Source organism: Oncorhynchus tshawytscha, linkage group LG19, assembly GCF_018296145.1.
Source record: "Oncorhynchus tshawytscha isolate Ot180627B linkage group LG19, Otsh_v2.0, whole genome shotgun sequence".
Lineage (NCBI taxonomy): Eukaryota > Metazoa > Chordata > Actinopteri > Salmoniformes > Salmonidae > Oncorhynchus > Oncorhynchus tshawytscha.
Genome location: NC_056447.1, coordinates 10,776,232 through 10,798,146, shown reverse-complemented (window position 1 = coordinate 10,798,146; position 21,915 = coordinate 10,776,232). Strand labels below are relative to the sequence as shown.

Genomic DNA, 21,915 nt, shown 5'->3' with positions numbered 1-21,915 from the left:
TGCTCCTTGCTAGATAGGGCTGTGTTGTGTACTGCTCCATGCTAGATAGGGCTGTGTTGTGTACTGCTCCATGCTTAGGGCTGTGTGTTGTGCTGCTCCATGCTAGATAGGGCTGTTTTGTATACTGCTCCATGCTAGATAGGGCTGTGTTGTGTATTGCTCCATGCTAGATAGGGCTGTGTTGCATACTGCTCCATGCTAGATAGGGCTGTGTTGTGTACTGCTCCATGCTAGATAGGGCTGTTGTATACTGCTCCATTCTAGATAGGACTGTTGTGTGCTGCTCCATGCTAGATAGGTCTGTGTTGTGTACTGCTCCATGCTTAGGGCTGTGTTGTGTATTGCTCCATGCTATAGAGGACTGCTGTGTGCTGCTCCATGCTTAGGGTTGTGTTGTATACTGCTCCATGCTAGATAGGGCTGTGTTGTGTACTGCTCCATGCTAGATTGGGCTGTGTTGTGCACTGCTCCATGCTAGATAGGGCTGTGTTGCGTACTGCTCCATGCTATATAGGGCTGTGTTGTGTGCTGCTCCATGCTAGATAGGGCTGTGTTGTATACTGCTCCATGCTAGATAGGGCTGTTGTGTGCTGCTCCATGCTACATAGGGCTGTGTTGTGTGCTGCTCCATGCTAGATAGGGCTGTGTTGTGTGCTGCTCCATGCTAGATAGGGCTGTGTTGTGTACTGCTCCATGCTACATAGGGCTGTGTTGTGTGCTGCTCCATGCTAGATAGGGCTGTGTTGTATACTGCTCCATGCTAGATAGGGCTGTTGTGTGCTGCTCCATGCTACATAGGGCTGTGTTGTGTGCTGCACCATGCTAGATAGGGCTGTGTTGGGTACTGCTCCATGCTAGATTGGGCTGTGTTGTGTACTACACCATGCTAGATTGGGCTGTTGTGTGCTGCTCCATGCTAGATAGGGCTGTGTTGTATACTGCTCCATGCTACATAGGGCTGTTTTGTGTGCTGCTCCATGCTAGATAGGGCTATGTTGTGTACTGCTCCATGCTAGATAGGGCTGTGTTGTGTACTGCTCCATGCTACATAGGGCTGTGTTGTGTACTGCTCCATGCTACATAGGGCTGTGTTGTGTGCTGCTCCATGCTAGATAGGGCTGTGTTGTGTACTGCTCCAAGCTAGATAGGGCTGTGTTGTGTATGCTGTAGCAGGGTGCTGTCAGTCCAGGGACAGGCTGTTTTATGCTGAATGTATGTCCTACTGTACACCATGCTTTGTGAGCAAGCATTGTCGGTCTAGCATATGCTCTGTACTTACTCGTGATCAGCGGGCACGGTGCAGTAAGTGGGCACGTTCGAGCGGATCCCTTTTTTCAAGTCGTTGGTTACCGCCTTTCAAAGTGTGTTGCATTCTAGGGCAAAAAGTTGTCCAACTTTTTGAACTTAACACAAATAATTATTTTTCAAAAGTTCATTAGGTTTTGACTGCAGTCGACTGCAATTTTCTGCAGTTGCTCTTCATTAACTTAATTCTGCAACCATCGCCTACGTTGTGTCTCTATTGTCAACCGTTAGGGTGTTTTTGTTTGACCCATGCAAACGTGACCAAAGACATGACTGAAACTGGAGCTTTGCATTCTGCAGTCATTTATGTGAACACTCAAACACGCCCGGTGCCTCAGCGCAGGGCTGGGCTGGGCAGGGCTGTTCTCTCATGGCAGTGTGCCAGCTCTAGGTCTGCTGCTCTGTTCTCCACCTCTCAGTTCCACCTCTCCCTCCCAGCTCCCTCTCAGCTCCCAGGGCCCCACACAGCAACCATTGTTCCCCTAACCTGCTCTGTTTGTGCAGCCAGAGAGTACAGCGGAACTTCACTGGGGAGAGCAGGGTCAGGTGTGTGTGTGTGTGTGTGTGTGTGTGTGTGTGTGTGGAGAAAAATTATGTGCTGACTGATCATCTCTCTTTCTTCCCCTCTCCATGGTCTTCTATTTCTCTCTTTCCCTCTCTTTTTCTCTCTTCCTCCCTCCATCCTCTCCTGCCCCCTCCCTCTCTCTCTCTCTCTAGCAGGCTGAAGTAGGTGAGGAGTGTCCCCAGCCTACAGACCTGAAGATCAAGACAGAGAAGACCCAACCTGTGTCTCCCCCTCCACTCTGCACAGACACAGACACAACAACAGACGACTCCTCCCTCCCCCCGGAGGACCAGACGGAACCTGTCGACCTGTCACTCGGCAAGCCTCGCTCCTCCCTGCCCGTCTCTACGCCGACAGCCAACCCCGTCCCGAGTTCCGTGGCGATGCCCACGCTGTCGGCAACCCCCATCCCTACGGTAACCTTTCTAGACACCATGGTAACCACGCCAGTTATTAAGCCAGTCGGCTCGTTAGCTAGCTCCTCTTTTGGAATGATGGGTAGAAGCGTCTGTTGGCTGAAAAGTGAAACCACTCACACATATTAGGGCCTGCCAAAAATGTGGAAGACAGGTTTCTATGTCTTATGTAGTAAATGTTAGTTTACAATGTTTTTATTGAAAGGCTTTGTCTTTCAGTTTAACAATCTAATACAGTACTCCCATGCTTGACACAATGTCTGTGTCCAAAATGGTCCCCTATTCTCCTTTCTGGTTAAAAGCATTGTACTGTGAATACAGTGCCATTTCAGATGGTCTCGCTCCTCTACATCTATACCCACACTATCCCCTCCTCTCCTCTTCTCCACCCATCCATCCCTCCCTCCTCCAGATGCTCTCCCCCGGGTCCATCCTAGCGTCCACCCAGGGGGCAGGCGGTCAGCAGATCCTGCATGTCATCCACACCATCCCGTCGGTCAACATGCCCAGTAAGATGGGCCAGCTGCAGACCATCCCCGTGGTGGTCCAGTCTCTGCCCGTAGTCTACACCACCATTCCCACGGACGGGGTGGCCACCGCTGCCATCACGGTCCCGCTCATAGGGAGCGACGGGCGCTCGGAGGGATCCGGTGAGTCCGATGCAGGGAGGATGGTGCTGTTGTTGAGATGGGGCTTTGAGGTTTTTGTTATAGATTGTAGTCGGTTAGCATACGCTCTTGTCCATTGAAGTGATGAGGCTGAAACAATCACAATACGAACGTCAGAAGTACAACCTTCTAAAATAATGTTTGAAATAAAAAGCGTCAAAGTTAAACAGATAATTCACCCAAATCACCTATTAGCATTTTTGCGCTTCATTTTCGAAACATCTATAAGTATCTTCATTGAGTGAAACGATCCATTTTGAGATACTAAAGGATTATTTGGAAATGAAGCGTGGAAATGCTAATATAGGTACCATTAACTTGCATTGGATTTGTGCCAACAATGCAAAAATGTTGCATTTGGAACAGTGGTTAGCTGAACAAAACCAAAGCATGGATTGCTGTCATACTTTCTCCATAAAGTGCTTACAGAGTAAGGAAATCTATTTGTCCTTTTGTAATTTGGGTGAACTATCCCTTTAATAGAGAAACGATAATAGAGTTCTCTCTGGCCACATCTATCCTCCTCTTCTCTAGCAGGAAGAAGTAGGTGATTTCTCTCACTAACACGCCGTTCCTCATCTTCCTCACTTTATCGCACAATCGGGTGTCACTTGACCTCCTGAACGGTTTTCTCGCAAGCAATACATCTCTCCTGGGTCTCTTCAATGTTAACTCTCTTCAAAACAATCTCACTCTGACATACAAGCTCTTTCTCACAGACACATGCACCTGTTGTATCTCACTGTCACGCACATTCTCATTCTCTTTTTCCTCTCTTTCAGTTATAATATCTCACTGTTTCTCATTCACCCAGTCACGATATCTCACACGTGACCCGTCCCTAACTGTCTTCATAAGGACGCCTGTCCCTGCACACACACACACGCACGTACACACACACACACACACACACTAAAAACATATGGCAAATAGAAATCCAATATGGATGGTGTTAAGAGATGCACCACCGTTCAGAAGTTTGCGGTCACTTAGAAATGTCCTTGTTTTTGGAAAAAAAAAGCACATTTTTAGTCCATTAAAATAACATCAAATTGATCAGAAATACAGTGTAGACATTCTTAATGTTGTAAATGACTATGCTGGTGACACTGTCAGTGATTTATTTAGAATTCAAGGCACACTTAACCGGCATGGCTACCACAGCATTCTGCAGCGATACGCCATCCCATCTGGTTTGCGCTTAGTGGGACGTGCTTGTTTGTAGGTGACCAAATACTTATTTTCCACCATAATTTGCAAATAAATGTATAAAAAATCCTACAATGTGATTTTCTGGATTTTTTTTCTCATTTTGTCTGTCATAGTTGAAGTGTACCTATGATGAAAATTACAGGCCTACAGGTATACATACAGTGTTGTAACGATGTTCAAATAGTTAAAGTACAAAAGGAAAAATAAATAAACATAAATATGGGTTGTATATACAATGGTGTTTGTTCTTCACTGTTTGTTCTTCACTGTTCAATGCACAATTGGTGGCTGACTAAATACTTTTTTGCCCCACTGTGTACACTGCATTCGGAAAGATCTTGTTACGTTACAGCCTTTTTCTAAAATCGATTCATCTAAAAAATAATACCCCATAATGGCAAAGCGAAAAGAGGTTTTTTTAGATTTTTTTCAAAATGTATTAAAAATAAAAAACAGAATACCTTTATTTACATAAGTATTCAGCCCCTTTGCTGTGAGTCTTGAAATTGAGCTCAGGTACATCCTGTTTCCATTGATCATCCTTGATGTTTCTACAACTTGGTTGGAGTCCACCTGTGGTAAATTAAATTAATTGGACATGATTTAGAAAGGTACACACCTCTCTATATAAGGTCCCAAAGTTGACAGTGCATGTCAGGACAAAAACCAAGCCATGAGGTCAAAGAAATTGTCCGTAGAGCTACGAGACAGGATTGTGTCGAATCACAGATCTGGGGAAGGTACCAAAAAATGTCTGCAGCATTGAAGGTCCCCAAGAACATAGTGGCCTCTATCCTTCTTAAATGGAAATAGTTTGAAATCACCAAGACTCTTCCTAGAGCTGGCCACCAGGCCAATCTGAACTTTTTGGCCTGAATGCCAAGTGTCACGTCTGAAGGAAACTTGACACCATCCCTACGGTGAAGCGCGGTGGTGGCAGCATCTTGCTGTGTGGATGTTTTTCAGAGGCAGGGACTGGGAGACTAGTCAGGGTTGAGGGAAATACGAACGGAGCAAAATACAGAGAGATCCTTGATGAAAACCTGCTCCAGAGCGCTCAGGACCTCAGGCTGGGTCAAAGGTTCACCTTCCAACAGGACAACGACCCTAAGCACACAGCTAAGACAATGCAGGTGTGGCTTCGGGACAAGTCTCTGAATGCCCTTGAGTCGCCCAGCCTGAGCTTGGACTTGAACCTGATCGAACATCTCTGGAGAGACCTGAAAATATCTGTGCAGCGACGCTCCCCCTCCAACCTGACAGAGCTTGAGAGGATCTGCAGAGAAGAATGGGAGAAACTCCCCAAATACAGGTGTGCCAAGCTTGTAGCGTCATACCCAAGAAGACTCAAGGCTGTAATCGCTGCCAAATGGGCTTCAACAAAGTATTGAATAGTTATGTAAATGTGATATTTCAGTTCTTATTAGTAATTCATTTGCAAATCCTGTTTTTGCTTTCTCATTATGGTGTATTGTTTGTAGATTGATGAAGGAAAAAAAGGATTGAATCCATTTTAGAATATGGCTAGAATGTAACCAAATGTGGAAAAGTCAAGCGGTCTGAATACTTTCCCTCTGTGTGTGTGTGTGTGTGTGTGTGTGTGTGTGTGTGTGTAAACACAAAAACACACACAAGTAAACATGCATTGTATATACAGACTGAAATATATATATATTTTTCTATATATATTTTTATTTATTTAACTAGGCAAGTCAGTTAAGAACAAATTCTTATTTACAATGATGGCCTACACCGGAAAAACACTGACGACGCTGGGCCAATTGTGCGCCGCCCTATGGGACTCCCAATCACGGCCGGATGTAATACAATTTATCAGGAAAGCTCTAAGTATAGCACAGTATATCTCTTCCTGAGGAGTCAGGAAGTGTGTCCCTAATGGCATCTATTTCCTATGTAGTGCACTATAGGGCTCTGGTAGGACCTATAGGGCTCTGGTCAAAAGTAGTGCACTATATAGGAAATAGGGTGCCTTTTGGGACAAAGCCTGAGACCATAGTCATCTGTTCTTTCCCCCCCAAAAATAATACTTGTATTTTTTTCCAAATATAGACACATCCTATGTGTTTTAATCAAATCAACTAAATGCACTGAGGTTGCCTGATGCTGTTTGATCAAATAATGTTGACACAAATGACTAGAGGGTGTCCGATTTGCTATTGATTTGATTGTGCCGGGCTCAGACTTGCTGCGCTTTGTAATAAAGACAAACAATGACAGCGATGACTGTGTGACCTGCCCCCGTTGTCGCTCTCTCCTCCCTGCTGCAGCGACCACCACAGACCATCAACAGTGTTTATTACGCTGTCCGTGTTGCTGAAGCTGCTACATAATGACAGCCATACCTGACTGGAAAGTGTATAGGGCCTGACCTACAGCATATTATAATCACATCAATAAAAGTGTTATGATAAACTCAGAACAGCGTACCAGAGTGTCTTTTTGTGTTGTCAATTTGCATTGTTTCGCGATCAGTTTATTGTTAACACTAATTATTCAAGGGTCGCTTAGTTATTTTATTTTAAAACTAAAATGCTTGATTGCATTTCAAATCACGGGTTCCTATATGCTGTGTGATGACATGAACGAATGACTCACTGACAGATACAGTAGGCTATGTCAGCATTGAACTACAAGACCTAAGTAAGTTACGGTATTAAGGCTAAACAGAATGCTCTCTTTGGCCAACAGCTCGATGGTGGTTATGCAAGGCTGTTATGGGCTACTAATGATAACGACATGACTTTATTATTATCATGGTGATCATAATAGTAATAATAACAATAAGAAGGAGATCAAGAAGAATGAGGGATATTCTTATTATTATTATTAATATTATTTTGGGGACAAGTCAGAACAGTGTCAACAACACTATATGAATTGTAAAGAGGCTGTTCTAATGAATAAAAAGTGGAAAGCTTTTTTTTTTTACAGCATAGCAAATGCAGATTTTATTTATTTATTTATTTTACCTTTATTTAACCAGGTAGTCAAGTTGAGAACAAGTTCTCATTTACAATTGCGACCTGGCCAAGATAAAGCAAAGCAGTTCGACAGATACAACGACACAGAGTTACACATGGAGTAAAACAAACATACAGTCAATAATACAGTATAAACAAATCTATATACAATGTGAGCAAATGAGGTGAGAAGGGAGGTAAAGGCAAAAAAGGCCATGGTGGCAAAGTAAATACAATATAGCAAGTAAAACACTGGAATGGTAGTTTTGCAATGGAAGAATGTGCAAAGTAGAAATAAAAATAATGGGGTACAAAGGAGCAAAATAAATAAATAAATTAAAATTAAATACAGTTGGGAAAGAGGTAGTTGTTTGGGCTAAATTATAGGTGGGCTATGTACAGGTGCAGTAATCTGTGAGCTGCTCTGACAGTTGGTGCTTTAAAGCTAGTGAGGGAGATAAGTGTTTCCAGTTTCAGAGATTTTTGTAGTTCGTTCCAGTCATTGGCAGCAGAGAACTGGAAGGAGAGGCGGCCAAAGAAAGAATTGGTTTTGGGGGTGACTAGAGAGATATACCTGCTGGAGCGTGTGCTACAGGTGGGAGATGCTATGGTGACCAGCGAGCTGAGATAAGGGGGGACTTTATCTAGCAGGGTCTTGTAGATGACATGGAGCCAGTGGGTTTGGCGACGAGTATGAAGTGAGGGCCAGCCAACGAGAGTGTACAGGTCGCAATGGTGGGTAGTATATGGGGCTTTGGTGACAAAACGGATTGCACTGTGATAGACTGCATCCAATTTGTTGAGTAGGGTATTGGAGGCTATTTTGTAAATGACATCGCCAAAGTCGAGGATTGGCAGGATGGTCAGTTTTACAAGGGTATGTTTGGCAGCATGAGTGAAGGATGCTTTGTTGCGAAACAGGAAGCCAATTCTAGATTTAACTTTGGATTGGAGATGTTTGATATGGGTCTGGAAGGAGAGTTTACAGTCTAACCAGACACCTAAGTATTTGTAGTTGTCCACGTATTCTAAGTCAGAGCCGTCCAGAGTAGTGATGTTGGACAGGCGGGTAGGTGCAGGTAGCAATCGGTTGAAGAGCATGCATTTAGTTTTACTTGTATTTAAGAGCAATTGGAGGCCACGGAAGGAGAGTTGTATGGCATTGAAGCTTGACTGGAGGGTTGTTAACACAGTGTCCAAAGAAGGGCCGGAAGTATACAGAATGGTGTCGTCTGCGTAGAGGTGGATCAGAGACTCACCAGCAGCAAGAGCGACATCATTGTTGTATACAGAGAACAGAGACGGTCCAAGAATTGAACCCTGTGGCACCCCCATAGAGACTGCCAGAGGTCTGGACAGCAGACCCTCCAATTTGACACACTGAACTCTATCAGTGAAGTACAGTGCCTTGCGAAAGTATTCGGCCCCCTTGAACTTTGCGACCTTTTGCCACATTTCAGGCTTCAAACATAAAGATATAAAACTGTATTTTTTGTGAAGAATCAACAACAAGTGGGACACAATCATGAAGTGGAACGACATTTATTGGATATTTCAAACTTTTTTAACAAATCAAAAACTGAAAAATTGGGCGTGCAAAATTATTCAGCCCCTTTACTTTCAGTGCAGCAAACTCTCTCCAGAAGTTCAGTGGGGATCTCTGAATGATCCAATGTTGACCTAAATGACTAATGATGATAAATACAATCCACCTGTGTGTAATCAAGTCTCCGTATGAATGCACCTGCACTGTGATAGTCTCAGAGGTCTGTTAAAAGCGCAGAGAGCATCATGAAGAACAAGGAACACACCAGGCAGGTCCGAGATACTGTTGTGAAGAAGTTTAAAGCCGGATTTGGATACAAAAAGATTTCCCAAGCTTTAAACATCCCAAGGAGCACTGTGCAAGCGATAATATTGAAATGGAAGGAGTATCAGACCACTGCAAATCTACCAAGACCTGGCCGTCCCTCTAAACTTTCAGCTCATACAAGGAGAAGACTGATCAGAGATGCAGCCAAGAGGCCCATGATCTCTCTGGATGAACTGCAGAGATCTACAGCTGAGGTGGGAGACTCTGTCCATAGGACAACAATCAGTCGTATATTGCACAAATCTGGCCTTTATGGAAGAGTGGCAAGAAGAAAGCCATTTCTTAAAGATATCTATAAAAAGTGTCGTTTAAAGTTTGCCACAAGCCACCTGGGAGACACACCAAACATGTGGAAGAAGGTGCTCTGGTCAGATGAAACCAAAATGGAACTTTTTGGCAACAATGCAAAACGTTATGTTTGGCGTAAAAGCAACTCAGCTCATCACCCTGAACACACCATCCCCACTGTCAAACATGGTGGTAGCAGCATCATGGTTTGGGCCTGCTTTTCTTCAGCAGGGACAGGGAAGATGGTTAAAATTGATGGGAAGATGGATGGAGCCAAATACAGGACCATTCTAGAAGAAAACCTGATGGAGTCTGCAAAAGACCTGAGACTGGGACGGAGATTTATCTTCCAACAAGACAATGATCCAAAACATAAAGCAAAATCTACAATGGAATGGTTCAAAAATAAACATATCCAGGTGTTAGAATGGCCAAGTCAAAGTCCAGACCTGAATCCAATCGAGAATCTGTGTAAAGAACTGAAAACTGCTGTTCATAAATGCTCTCCATCCAACCTCACTGAGCTCGAGCTGTTTTGCAAGGAGGAATGGGAAAAAATTTCAGTCTCTCGATGTGCAAAACTGATAGAGACATACCCCAAGCGACTTACAGCTGTAATCGCAGCAAAAGGTGGCGCTACAAAGTATTAACTTAAGGGGGCTGAATAATTTTGCACGCCCAATTTTTCAGTTTTTGATTTGTTAAAAAAGTTTGAAATATCCAATAAATGTCGTTCCACTTCCACTTTGATTGTGTCCCACTTGTTGTTGATTCTTCACAAAAAAATACAGTTTTATATGTTTATGTTTGAAGCCTGAAATGTGGCAAAAGGTCGCAAAGTTCAAGGGGGCCGAATACTTTCACAAGGCACTGTAGTTGGTGAACCAGGCGAGGCAATCATTTGAGAAACCAAGGCTGTCGAGTCTGCCGATGAGGATGTGGTGATTGACAGAGTCGAATGCCTTGGCCAGATCAATGAATACGGCTGCACAGTAATGTTTCTTATCGATGGCGGTTAAGATATCGTTTAGGACCTTGAGCGTGGCTGAGGTGCACCCATGACCAGCTCTGAAACCAGATTGCATAGCAGAGAAGGTATGGTGAGATAGTGCTGTTGACCGGGATAGGAGTAGCCAGGTGGAAAGCATGGCCAGCCGTAGAAAAATGCTTATTGAAATTCTCAATTATGGTGGATTTATCAGTGGTGACAGTGTTTCCTATCTTCAGTGCAGTGGGCAGCTGGGAGGAGGTGTTCTTATTCTCCAAGGACTTTTTTACAGTGTCCCAGAACTTTTTTGAGTTAGTGTTGCAGGAAGCAAATTTCTGCTTGAAAAAGCTAGCCTTGGCTTTTCTAACTGCCTGTGTATAATGGTTTCTAGCTTCCCTGAACAGCTGCATATCACGGGGGCTGTTCGATGCTAATGCAGAACGCCATAGGATGTTTTTGTGTTGGTTAAGGGCAGTCAGGTCTGGGGAGAACCAAGGGCTATATCTGTTCCTGGTTCTACATTTCTTGAATGGGGCATGTTTATTTAAGATGGTTAGGAAGGCATTTAAAAAAATATCCAGGCATCCTCTACTGACGGGATGAGATCAATATCCTTCCAGGATACCCCGGCCAGGTCGATTAGAAAGGCCTGCTCGCAGAAGTGTTTCAGGGAGCGTTTTACAGTGATGAGTGGAGGTCGTTTGACCGCTGAGGGGTCACAGATTGGTGCTCACAGAATCAGTAGGCTATCAAACACTTAAACTGGCAACAGAAGCAGGATGTATAAAGCCAGGCACCTTTAACAGCTGTTGATTATAGACCTAATTTAAGTTGGGGTTTCCTCTCTCCTCACTGTTCTTAAAGGGCTGTTTTCTCACCTCCTCCCTCTGCTGCTGCCTCCACCACATTGTTCCCAACACCAATATGCTGGTTAACTTTGATATTATTCACATAGCAACATGGTCTAAGAAAAGGCACCAATTCAACAGCGCTGACAGATGTTTCGGAACCGCGCACAGCTACCACTATCAAACGTGGGAGAAAGAGCATTTGTTATTAAAAAAAATGTCCCTAACTATGTACAATTTCAGTAGCACATGCCTTGTGAATTTCCCTAGTTAGGAACCGACATGTGACGGCTGCGTGGTCCCATGGTGCTTATACTTGCGTACTATTGTTTGTACAGATGAATGTGTTACCTTCAGGCGTTTGGAAATTGCTCCCAAGGATGAACCAGACTTGTGGAGGTCTACAATTCTTTTTCTGAGGTCTTGACTGATTTCTTTAGATTTTCCCATGATGTCAAGCAAAGAGGCACTGAGTTTCAAGGTAGGCCTTGAAATACATCCACAGGTACACCTCCAATTGACTCAAATGATGTCAATTAGCCTATCAGAAGCTTCTAAAGCAATGACATCATTATCTGGAATTTTGCGAGCTGTTTAAAGGCACAGTCAACTTAGTGCATGTAAACTTCTGACCCACTGGAATTGTGATACAGTGAATTATAAGTGAAATAATATGTCTGTAAACAATTGTTGGAAAAATTACTTGTGTCATTCACAAAGTAGATGTCCTACCCAACTTGCCAAAACTATAGTTTGTTAACAAGAAATTTGCGGAGTGGTTGAAAAACGAGTTTGAATGACTCCAACCTAAGTATATGTAAACCTCCGACTTAAACTGCAACTGCCCGATAGAGGGCATCCTTGTCTAATGCCCTGTCTCACCCAGACTGGCCTACTGAGCCCCCCTCCCACCTTGACCATATATGACGCCCCAGTATACAACATCTTCACACAGGTCAAAAACCTTTCCCCAAACACAGACATTAAACAGATACTCATGGTCCTGGTCCACTCTATCGAAAGCCTCTTGATCTAAAGAGGCCAGTCCAAAGTTCACATTAGAACCTCTCGACAAGTCCAACTTGTCCCTGATTAAGAACAAGTTGTCTGTGATTGAGCGTCCCGGGACACAATATGGCTGGTCCTCCTATAGAGTCCAGATGGGATATTAGCGAGGACCTCTGTTAGCGAGGACCTTGGCATATATCTTGTTATCCGCACAGAGCAATGCCACAGGCCTCCAGCTCTTAAGTTCACACAAGTCCCCTTTTTTGGGCAGGAGGGTCAGAGCCGCCCGACAGCAGCTCATCAGCAACTCTCCTACCCCAACGCACTCACGCAACACGCAGAATAAATCCAGTCCAATTATTCACAATATTTTTTTAGAAAACTCCACTCTGAGTCAATCTACCCCCGGTGCACAGTCGGGGGACATCTGGATTACAGCCTCTGCCAGTTCATGGGACAACAGGGGAATGTCCATTTCATTCCTCTGTGCAAGAGCTTAGGGAGTTCTGCAAACAAAACCTGAGCACACATAGGATCAAACAATTCTGCCCTATACAACTCTGCCCTATACAACCGCATCTCCCCCACCACAGAGGTCACTCCCCCCATCAGACAGCTGTAGACAATGCATACCCTTGGCTTCACCGCTCTGTCTTACCAAACTAAAGAAGAAGGAGCTGGGAGGATAGGATGCCTGCCGAGGCCCTGGTGAAATAGACATGGTTATAAGGTCTGAAAAACCCACCGGGAGAATGGTAGCGCCCAACAGCCTATTGCTTTGATTCCTGGACAGGTAAAATCGATCAAGCCGGGCTGCACTCACCCTAGTTCCAAAGGCCTTCACCCATGTATACTGTCTTGTGTTGGAATATCTAGTTCTCCAAACATCCACTGGGTCAAACATAAGGATCTGCCTCTTTTATTCAATTTTCGCCTAAAATGACATACCCAGAATCGAACTGCCTGTAGCTCAGGCCTGTATCTGCCGGAAAACCTGACGACGGTACACTAAACCATGAGCAACTTTACCAAAACAACTATTTTTCCCCCCCTTTTTAAAAAAATCATCCCTAATAAACAGAGGCATATTTGCAACTACCACCCTGGTTGAGGGGGTAGAAAGAGGGGAGATTGGCACCAACACACCCCGTACAAATATTCTACTAGCAATGAGCCACCAAATCTCTTTGCATGAACACAATACTTATTTTCCACCATAATTTGCAAATAAATTGATTAAAAATCCTACAATGTGATTTTCTGGATTTTTTTTCTCTTTTTGTCTGTCATAGTTGAAGTGTACCTATGATGAAAATTACAGGCCTCTCTCATCTTTTTAAGTGGGAGAACTTGCACAATTGGTGGCTGACTAAATACTTTTTTGCCCCACTGTACATAATATGACATTTGAAATGTTTTTATTCTTTCGGGAACTTTTGTGAGTGTAATGTCTACTGTTCATTTGTATTGTTTATTTCACTATAGTTAATTATCTAGTTCACTTACTTTGGCCATGATTAACATGTGTTTTCCCATGTCAATAAAGCCCTTTATATTGAGAGAGAGGAGGGGGGGGAGACACGGGGAAGAGAGAGAGCAACGGTGAGGAGGGTATGTGTGACGGGAGGTGGTTTATGGAGATGCAGAGGAGATTTTGTCGTTGAATGAGGTGGGTTGCAGTAGTAATAGGGGTTCCTCATGCACAAAGGACAGTTCTTTACCCCGCCCCAATCCCAACTCCATCGTCACTACACCCCCACCCCCTCGCATCCTCAGGGCAGAGAAACTTTGAACAATGCATTCGCCACATTCTGACCCACTAAGAGAGGGATGGGGGTAGGGTAAAGAGGGGTTCACAAATACAATCACCTGCCTCTGCAGCACAGCCAACCACACCTAAGTATAATGGGAATTCTCTCACACCCAAGTAGAAATTCACATCAACTCAGCTGGGAGGGCCTGGCTTACCTTTTGTGTTGCCAAGTACTATGTGTTATGGTGGTTGGATTTAAGTTGCTAACCCCCTGTTGTTTTTGCCTTTCTCTCCCCCTCTCTGTCTATAAACCTTTCCATCTTCCTCTACATTGTTCATTTCTTTCCTTCTCACTCTGTCCCATTGCTCCTTCTCTCTTTCTTACATCCTCCCTCTTCCCCTCTCCATTTATCCCTCTTTTCCTCTAGTGCGTATCAAGCCTGGCTCGGCGTCTCCAGTGGAGTACCAGAGTGACAGTGATGTGGAGAGTGGGACAGAGTCGGGTTCAGCTTCCTTCAGTACACCGGGACTGGACACAGGGTGAGTGTCATAGACTGGAAGGTGGTGGTAGAGGCCTGGACACAGGGTGAGTGTCATAGACTGGAAGGTGGCGGTATAGGACTGGACACAGGGTGAGTGTCATAGACTGGAAGGTGGTGGTATAGGCCTGGACACAGGGTGGTGGTTCTGTAGGGCTCATCCTCCAGTACACAGGGTGGTGGTTCTGTAGGGCTCGTCCTCCAGTACACAGGGCCTGGACACAGGGTGGTGGTTCTGTAGGGCTCATCCTCCAGTATACAGGGTGGTGGTTCTGTTGGGCTCATCCTCCAGTACACAGGGTGGTGGTTCTGTAGGGCTCATCCTCCAGTACACAGGGTGGTGGTTCTGTAGTGCTCTTCCTCCAGTACACAGGGTGGTGGTTCTTTTGGACTCATCCTCCAGTACACAGGGTGGTGGTTCTGTTGGGCTCTTCCTCCAGGACACAGGGCCTGGACACAGGGTGGTGGTTCTGTAGGGCTCATCCTCCAGTACACAGGGTGGTGGTTCTGTAGGGCTCATCCTCCAGTACACAGGGTAGTGGTTCTGTAGGGTTCGTCCTCCAGTACACAGGGTGGTGGTTCTGTTGTGCTCGTCCTCCAGTACACAGGGCCTGGACACAGGGTAGTGGTTTTGTAGGGCTCATCCTCCAGTACACAGGGTGGTGGTTCTGTAGGGCTTATCCTCCAGTACACAGGGTGGTGGTTCTGTAGGGCTTGTCCTCCAGTACACAGGGCCTGGACACAGGGTGGTGGTTCTGTAGGGTTCATCCTCCAGTGCACAGGGTGGTGGTTCTGTAGGGCTCATCCTCCAGTATACAGGGTGGTGGTTCTGTTGGGCTCATCCTCCAGTACACAGGGTGGTGGTTCTGTAGGGCTCATCTTCCAGTACACAGGGTGGTGGTTCTGTAGGGCTCATCCTCCAGGACACAGGGTGGTGGTTCTGTTGGGCTCGTCCTCCAGGACACAGGGCCTGGACACAGAGTGATGGTTCTGTAAGGCTCATCCTCCAGTATACAGGGCCTGGACACATTGTGGTGGTTCTGTTGGGTTCGTCCTCCAGTACACAGGGTGGTGGTTCTGTTCTGCTCGTCCTCCAGTACACAGGGCCTGGACACATGGTGGTGGTTCTGTTGGGCTCATCCTCCAGTACACAGGGTAGTGGTTCCTGGCTTATCCTCCACAGGGTGGTGGTTCTGTAGGGCTTGTCCTCCAGTACACAGGGCCTGGACACAGGGTGGTGGTTCTGTAGGGTTCATCCTCCAGTACACAGGGTGGTGGTTCTGTAGGGCTCGTCCTCCAGTACACAGGGGGGTGGTTCTGTTGTGCTCATCCTCCAGTACACAGGGCCTGGACACCGGGCGGTGGTTCTGTAGGGCTCATCCTCTAGTACACAGGGTGGTGGTTCTGTAGGGATCGTCCTCCAGTACACAGGGCCTGGACACAGGGTGGTAGTTCTGTAGGGCTCATCCTCCAGTACACAGGGTGGTGGTTCTGTAGGGCTCATCTTCCAGTACACAGGGTGGTGGTTCTGTAGGGCTCATCCTCCAGGACACAGGGTGGTGGTTCTGTTGGGCTCGTCCTCCAGGACACAGGGCCTGGACACAGAGTGATGGTTCTGTAAGGCTCATCCTCCAGTATACAGGGCCTGGACACATTGTGGTGGTTCTGTTGGGCTCATCCTCCAGTACACAGGGTAGTGGTTCTGTAGGGTTCGTCCTCCAGTACACAGGGTGGTGGTTCTGTTCTGCTCATCCTCCAGTACACAGGGCCTGGACACATGGTGGTTCTGTTGGGCTCATCCTCCAGTACACAGGGCCTAGTGGTTCTGTAGGGCTTATCCTCCAGGACACAGGGTGGTGGTTCTGTAGGGCTTGTCCTCCAGTACACAGGGCCTGGACACAGGGTGGTGGTTCTGTAGGGTTCATCCTCCAGTACACAGGGTGGTGGCCTGTCCTCCAGTACACAGGGGGTGGTTCTGTTGGGCTCATCCTCCAGTACACAGGGCCTAGTGGTTCTGTAGGGCTCATCCTCCAGTACACAGGGTGGTGGTTCTGTTCTCTAGCGATCGTCCTCCAGTACACAGGGCCTGGACACAGGGTGGTAGTTCTGTAGGGCTCATCCTCCAGTACACAGGGTGGTGGTTCTGTAGGGATCATCCTCCAGTACACAGGGTGGTGGTTCTGTTGTGCTCATCCTCCAGTACACAGGGCCTGGACACAGGGTGGTAGTTCTGTAGGGTTCATCCTCCAGTACACAGGGTGGTGGTTCTGTAGGGCTCGTCCTCCAGTACACAGGGCCCGGACACAGGGTAGTGGTTCTGTAGGGCTCATCCTCCAGTTCACTGGGTGGTGGTTCTGTAAGGCTCGTCCTCCAGTTCACTGGGTAGTGGTTCTGTTGGGCTCGTCCTCCAGTACACAGGGTGGTGGTTCTGTTGGGCTCATCCTCCAGTACAGGGTGGTGGTTCTGTAGGGCTCATCCTCCACAGGGTGGTGGTTCTGTAGGCCTCATCCTCCACAGGGTGGTGGTTCTGTAGGGCTCATCCTCCACAGGATGGTAGTTCTGTAGGGGCTCATCCTCCAGCACACAGGGTGGTGGTTCTGTTGGTTTTCATCCTCCAGCACACAGGGTGGTGGTTCTGTTGGCTCATCCTCCAGCACACAGGGTGGTGGTTCTGTTGGGCTCATCCTCCAGTACACAGGGTGGTGGTTCTGTTGGGCTCATCCTCCAGTACACAGGGCCTGGACATCGGGTGGTGGTTCTGTAGGGCTCATCCTCCAGTACACAGGGTGGTGGTTCTGTTGGGCTCATCCTCCACAGGGTGATTGTCAGATAATGGTGGCTGATTGATCCATTGTTTGTTTTATCAAGGTACGATAAAACCCTTATTGCTATCACAATTTCAACAGACTTTTGTGGGGTACATATTTAGGGTAGTTTGCAGTCCTGATATATGAGTAGAGTTTTACAGAAAGATTGTGGAAGGTTGAGTGTATTATTAGAGAATAATGATATAGGGTGAATTTGCTTCTTCATTTGGGGTTTGGCTGTGGTGAGCTGGGCCCGTCCCTCCTCCCTCCTCTCCACTCTCTGGCGCTAATTACATTACTGCAGCACTGATCTGCTCTGGACACTTATGTAACCCCTGAACACTGGAGGAGAGGAGAGACTGTGTGTGTGTGTGTGTGTGTGTGTGTGTGTGTGTGTGTGTGTGTGTGTGTGTGTGTGTGTGTGTGTGTGTGTGTGTGTGTGTGTGTGTGTGTGTGTGTGTGTCACACTATGTGCAGTGAGGCAGCAACAGGGGAGACAAAATGTATAAATGTGTAATTGTTTTGGTAGGAGGGAGCAGCAGCCGCCACACCCCCAAAGGCGTGACTTTGTATGAGACAGAGCTCACTCTATTTAACTGAAATGTAGTGCTTGGAGAGTTCACTTAACTGTGTGTGTGTGTGTGTGTGTGTGTGTGTGTGTGTGGTGTGCGTGCATGTTCGTGCGTGCAGTGAGGCAGCAACAGGGGAGACAGAGCTCACTCTTTCTAAACTGAAATGTAGTGCTTGGAGAGTTCACTTAGGTGTGTGTGTGTGTGTGTGTGTGTTGCTAGGCAGGGTTGTCCCAGAACCAGGTGTAAACAAGATTACGTAATGCAGTTTGCCGTCACACCTCCTTATAAATGGTTTGGAGAGAGAAAAGGAGAGGAGAGGGGTGAGTTAGTGTGTTAAACAGGCAGGATAGGATGAAGAAGGAATTATATTAGCTCTATTGATGCTGGTTTAGTGTGTTTGAGCCAATGGCTGGGCAGTGAAAACAAGAGAAAGGAAGAGGGAGAGGAGGAAAGGGTGTTAACTAGTTGGCAGGGTGGAGAAAGTGAATGGCAGCGAGGAACAGGGAGGTTGGGAGGGAGAGGAAGTAAAGGAGGGGAGATGGACAGAAAAAAAAGGAGAGGGGGAGGGGGAGAGAGCAAGAGTTGGGGAGAAGAGAGTGAGAGGAGAGAGGGAGAGAGTGAGAGGAGAGTTGGGGAGAAAAGAGCGTGAGAGTAGAGCTGAAGAGAAGAGAAAGAGAGAGTGGAGAGTTGGGGAGAAGAGAGTGAGAAGAGAGTTGGGGAGAAGAGAGAGTGAGAGGAGAGTTGGGGAGGAGAGAGAGAGTGAGAGGAGAGTTGGGGAGAAGAGAGAGTGAGAGGAGAGTTGGGGAGAAGAGAGAGTGAGAGGAGAGTTGGGGAGAAGAGAGAGTGAGAGGAGAGTTGAGGAGAAGAGAGTGAGAGGAGAGTTGAGGAGAAGAGAGAGTGGGAGGAGAGTTGGGGAGAAGAGAGAGTGAGAGGAGAGTTGAGGAGAAGAGAGAGTGAGAGGAGAGTTGGGGAGGGAGAGAGAGTGAGAGGAGAGTTGGGGAGAGAGAGAGTGAGAGGAGAGTTGGGGAGAAGAGAGAGTGAGAGGAGAGTTGGGGAGAAGAGAGAGTGAGAGGAGAGTTGGGGAGAAGAGAGAGCGAGAGTGAGAGGAGAGTTGGGGAGAAGAGAGTGAGAGGAGAGTTGGGGAGAAGAGAGTGAGAGGAGAGTTGGGGAGAAGAGAGAGTGAGAGGAGAGTTGGGGAGAAGAGAGAGTGAGAGGAGAGTTGGGGAGAAGAGAGTGAGAGGAGAGTTGAGGAGAAGAGAGTGAGAGGAGAGTTGAGGAGAAGAGAGAGTGGGAGGAGAGTTGGGGAGAAGAGAGAGCGAGAGGAGAGTTGAGGAGAAGAGAGAGTGAGAGGAGAGTTGGGGAGAAGAGAGAGTGGGAGGAGAGAGTGAGAGGAGAGTTGAGGAGAAGAGAGAGTGAGAGTTGAGGAGAAGAGAGAGTGAGAGTTGAGGAGAAGAGAGAGAGAGAGAGAGTTGAGGAGAAGAGAGAGAGAGAGTGGGAGGAGAGTTGGGGAGAAGAGAGAACGTGAGTGAGAGTTGAGGAGTGAGTGAGGAGAGTTGAGGAGAAAGAGAGAGAGAGAGTGAGAGGAGAGTTGGGGAGAAGAGAGAGTGAGAGGAGAGTTGGGGAGAAGAGAGAGTGAGAGTGGTTGGTTATTGTTGTCCAGTTGACAATTTGATTGTCATTTGTATTTATTTTTATATTGTAAATATCCAAAATAAGCTTTGTCAATATGTACATTGTTACGTCATGCCAATAAAGAGAAGTGAGAGATCAGCGTTGAACTGGAAGATGTATAACTGTATGGGGTTTTGACAGTTACTGTCTAGCCCTCTCTGGTGGCCTGTAAATTCACCCAGGGACCAGACATCACTATGAGATGAACATGAAAAATGGACTTCATTTGCAGAGATTATTAAGAGTCAGGCTCTGTTAAGGCCTCAGCATGCTTCAGTTCGGCTGGCACCTTGCTGAACTCGGCTAGACGAACCGAACAAGTGTGCTCGCATACACCCTTAAAATACCTTCACTTGAAAAATGAGAAAAAAGCAGCAATAGTGGTGTTTGTCCATTTTGAGACTCCATAGCCACTTAAAGGGGAAAGTCAGTTAAGAACAAATTGTTATTTACAATGATGGCCTGCACAGCCAAACCCTAACCAGGACGGCACTGGGCCAATTGTGCGCCGCTCTATGGGACTCCCGATCACAGCCGGTTGTGATACAGCCCGGGATCGAACCAGGGTCTGCGATGCAGTGCCTTAGACCGCTGCGCCACAAGGAGCCCCAATATTGTCTCATAAAACAAAACATATAAGATCTCCTAAGTTTGTGTTCACCTCAGACCATATTTTGGGCGTTTATCCCAAAACCCTATTCTTTCCCGTTCATTTTCCCCATAGGAAACTCTGAACAAACCAGAGAGAAGTCATTTCAGGGTTTTAGGACTATAAGCTATAGGTGTTACATCATAGTCATTTCCTTCCAGGGTTAATTGGGACATAGACAGTATGGGTGGGGCTGGAGAGGTAAAGGTGTTAGTCATTTCCTTCCAGGGTTAGTTGGGACATAGACAGTATGGGTGGGGCTGGAGAGGTAAAGGTGTTAGTCATTTCCTTCCAGGGTTAGTTGGGACATAGACAGTATGGGTGGGGCTGGAGAGGTAAAGGTGTTAGTCATTTCCTTCCAGGGTTATTTGGGACGTAGACAGTATGGGTGGGGCTGGAGAGGTAAAGGTGTTAGTCATTTCCTTCCAGGGTTAGTTGGGACATAGACAGTATGGGTGGGGCTGGAGAGGTAAAGGTGTTAGTCATTTCCTTCCAGGGTTAGTTGGGACATAGACAGTATGGGTGGGGCTGAGAGGTAAAGGTGTTAGTCATTTCCTTCCAGGGTTATTTGGGACATAGACAGTATGGGTGGGGCTGGAGAGGTAAAGGTGTTAGTCATTTCCTTCCAGGGTTAGTTGGGACATAGACAGTATGGGTGGGGCTGAGAGGTAAAGGTGTTAGTCATTTCCTTCCAGGGTTCTTTGGGACATAGACAGTATGGGTGGGGCTGGAGAGGTAAAGGTGTTAGTCATTTCCTTCCAGGGTTAGTTGGGACATAGACAGTATGGGTGGGGCTGTAAAGGTGTTAGTCATTTCCTTCCAGGGTTATTTGGGACGTAGACAGTATGGGTGGGGCTGGAGAGGTGTTAGTCATTTCCTTCCAGGGTTAGTTGGGACATAGACAGTATGGGTGGGGCTGGAGAGGTGTTAGTCATTTCCTTCCAGGGTTAGTTGGGACATAGACAGTATGGGTGGGGCTGGAGAGGTGTTAGTCATTTCCTTCCAGGGTTAGTTGGGACATAGACAGTATGAGTGGGGCTGGAGAGGTGTTAGTCATTTCCTTCCAGGGTTATTTGGGACGTAGACAGTATGGGTGGGGCTGTAAAGGTATTAGTCATTTCCTTCCAGGGTTATTTGGGACGTAGACAGTATGGGTGGGGCTGTAAAGGTGTTAGTCATTTCCTTCCAGGGTTATTTGGGACGTAGACAGTATGGGTGGGGCTGGAGAGGTGTTAGTCATTTCCTTCCAGGGTTAGTTGGGACGTAGACAGTATGGGTGGGGCTGGAGAGGTGTTAGTCATTTCCTTCCAGGGTTAGTTGGGACGTAGACAGTATGGGTGGGGCTGAGAGGTGTTAGTCATTTCCTTCCAGGGTTATTTGGGACGTAGACAGTATGGGTGGGGCTGTAAAGGTGTTAGTCATTTCCTTCCAGGGTTATTTGGGACAAAGACAGTATGGGTGGGGCTGGAGAGGTGGTCATTTCCTTCCAGGGTTAGTTGGGACGTAGACAGTATGGGTGGGGCTGGAGAGGTGTTAGTCATTTCCTTCCAGGGTTAGTTGGGACGTAGACAGTATGGGTGGGGCTGGAGAGGTGTTAGTCATTTCCTTCCAGGGTTATTTGGGACGTAGACAGTATGGGTGGGGCTGTAAAGGTATTAGTCATTTCCTTCCAGGGTAAGTTGGGACAAAGACAGTATGGGTGGGGCTGGAGAGGTAAAGGTGTTAGTCATTTCTTTCCAGGGTTAGTTGGGACATAGACAGTATGGGTGGGG

The 21,915-nt window shown here is 46.7% G+C and overlaps 1 protein-coding gene across 4 annotated transcripts in view; it reads left to right on the top strand.

The window, feature by feature from the left end:
* The window catches only part of LOC112218357 (Krueppel-like factor 8), an 83,838-nt gene that overhangs the window by 52,679 nt on the left and 9,244 nt on the right, over positions 1-21,915 (top strand). For 2 of the 4 annotated variants that reach the window (XM_024379070.2, XM_024379073.2), the window contains exons 3-5: positions 2,023-2,307; positions 2,699-2,936; positions 14,334-14,445. In XM_024379070.2, coding sequence (XP_024234838.1) covers positions 2,023-2,307; positions 2,699-2,936; positions 14,334-14,445 — 635 coding nt within the window. The remainder of the gene's footprint in view (positions 1-2,022; positions 2,308-2,698; positions 2,937-14,333; positions 14,446-21,915) is intronic. The other 2 variants (XM_024379071.2, XM_024379072.2) reach the window with 2 other exon arrangements.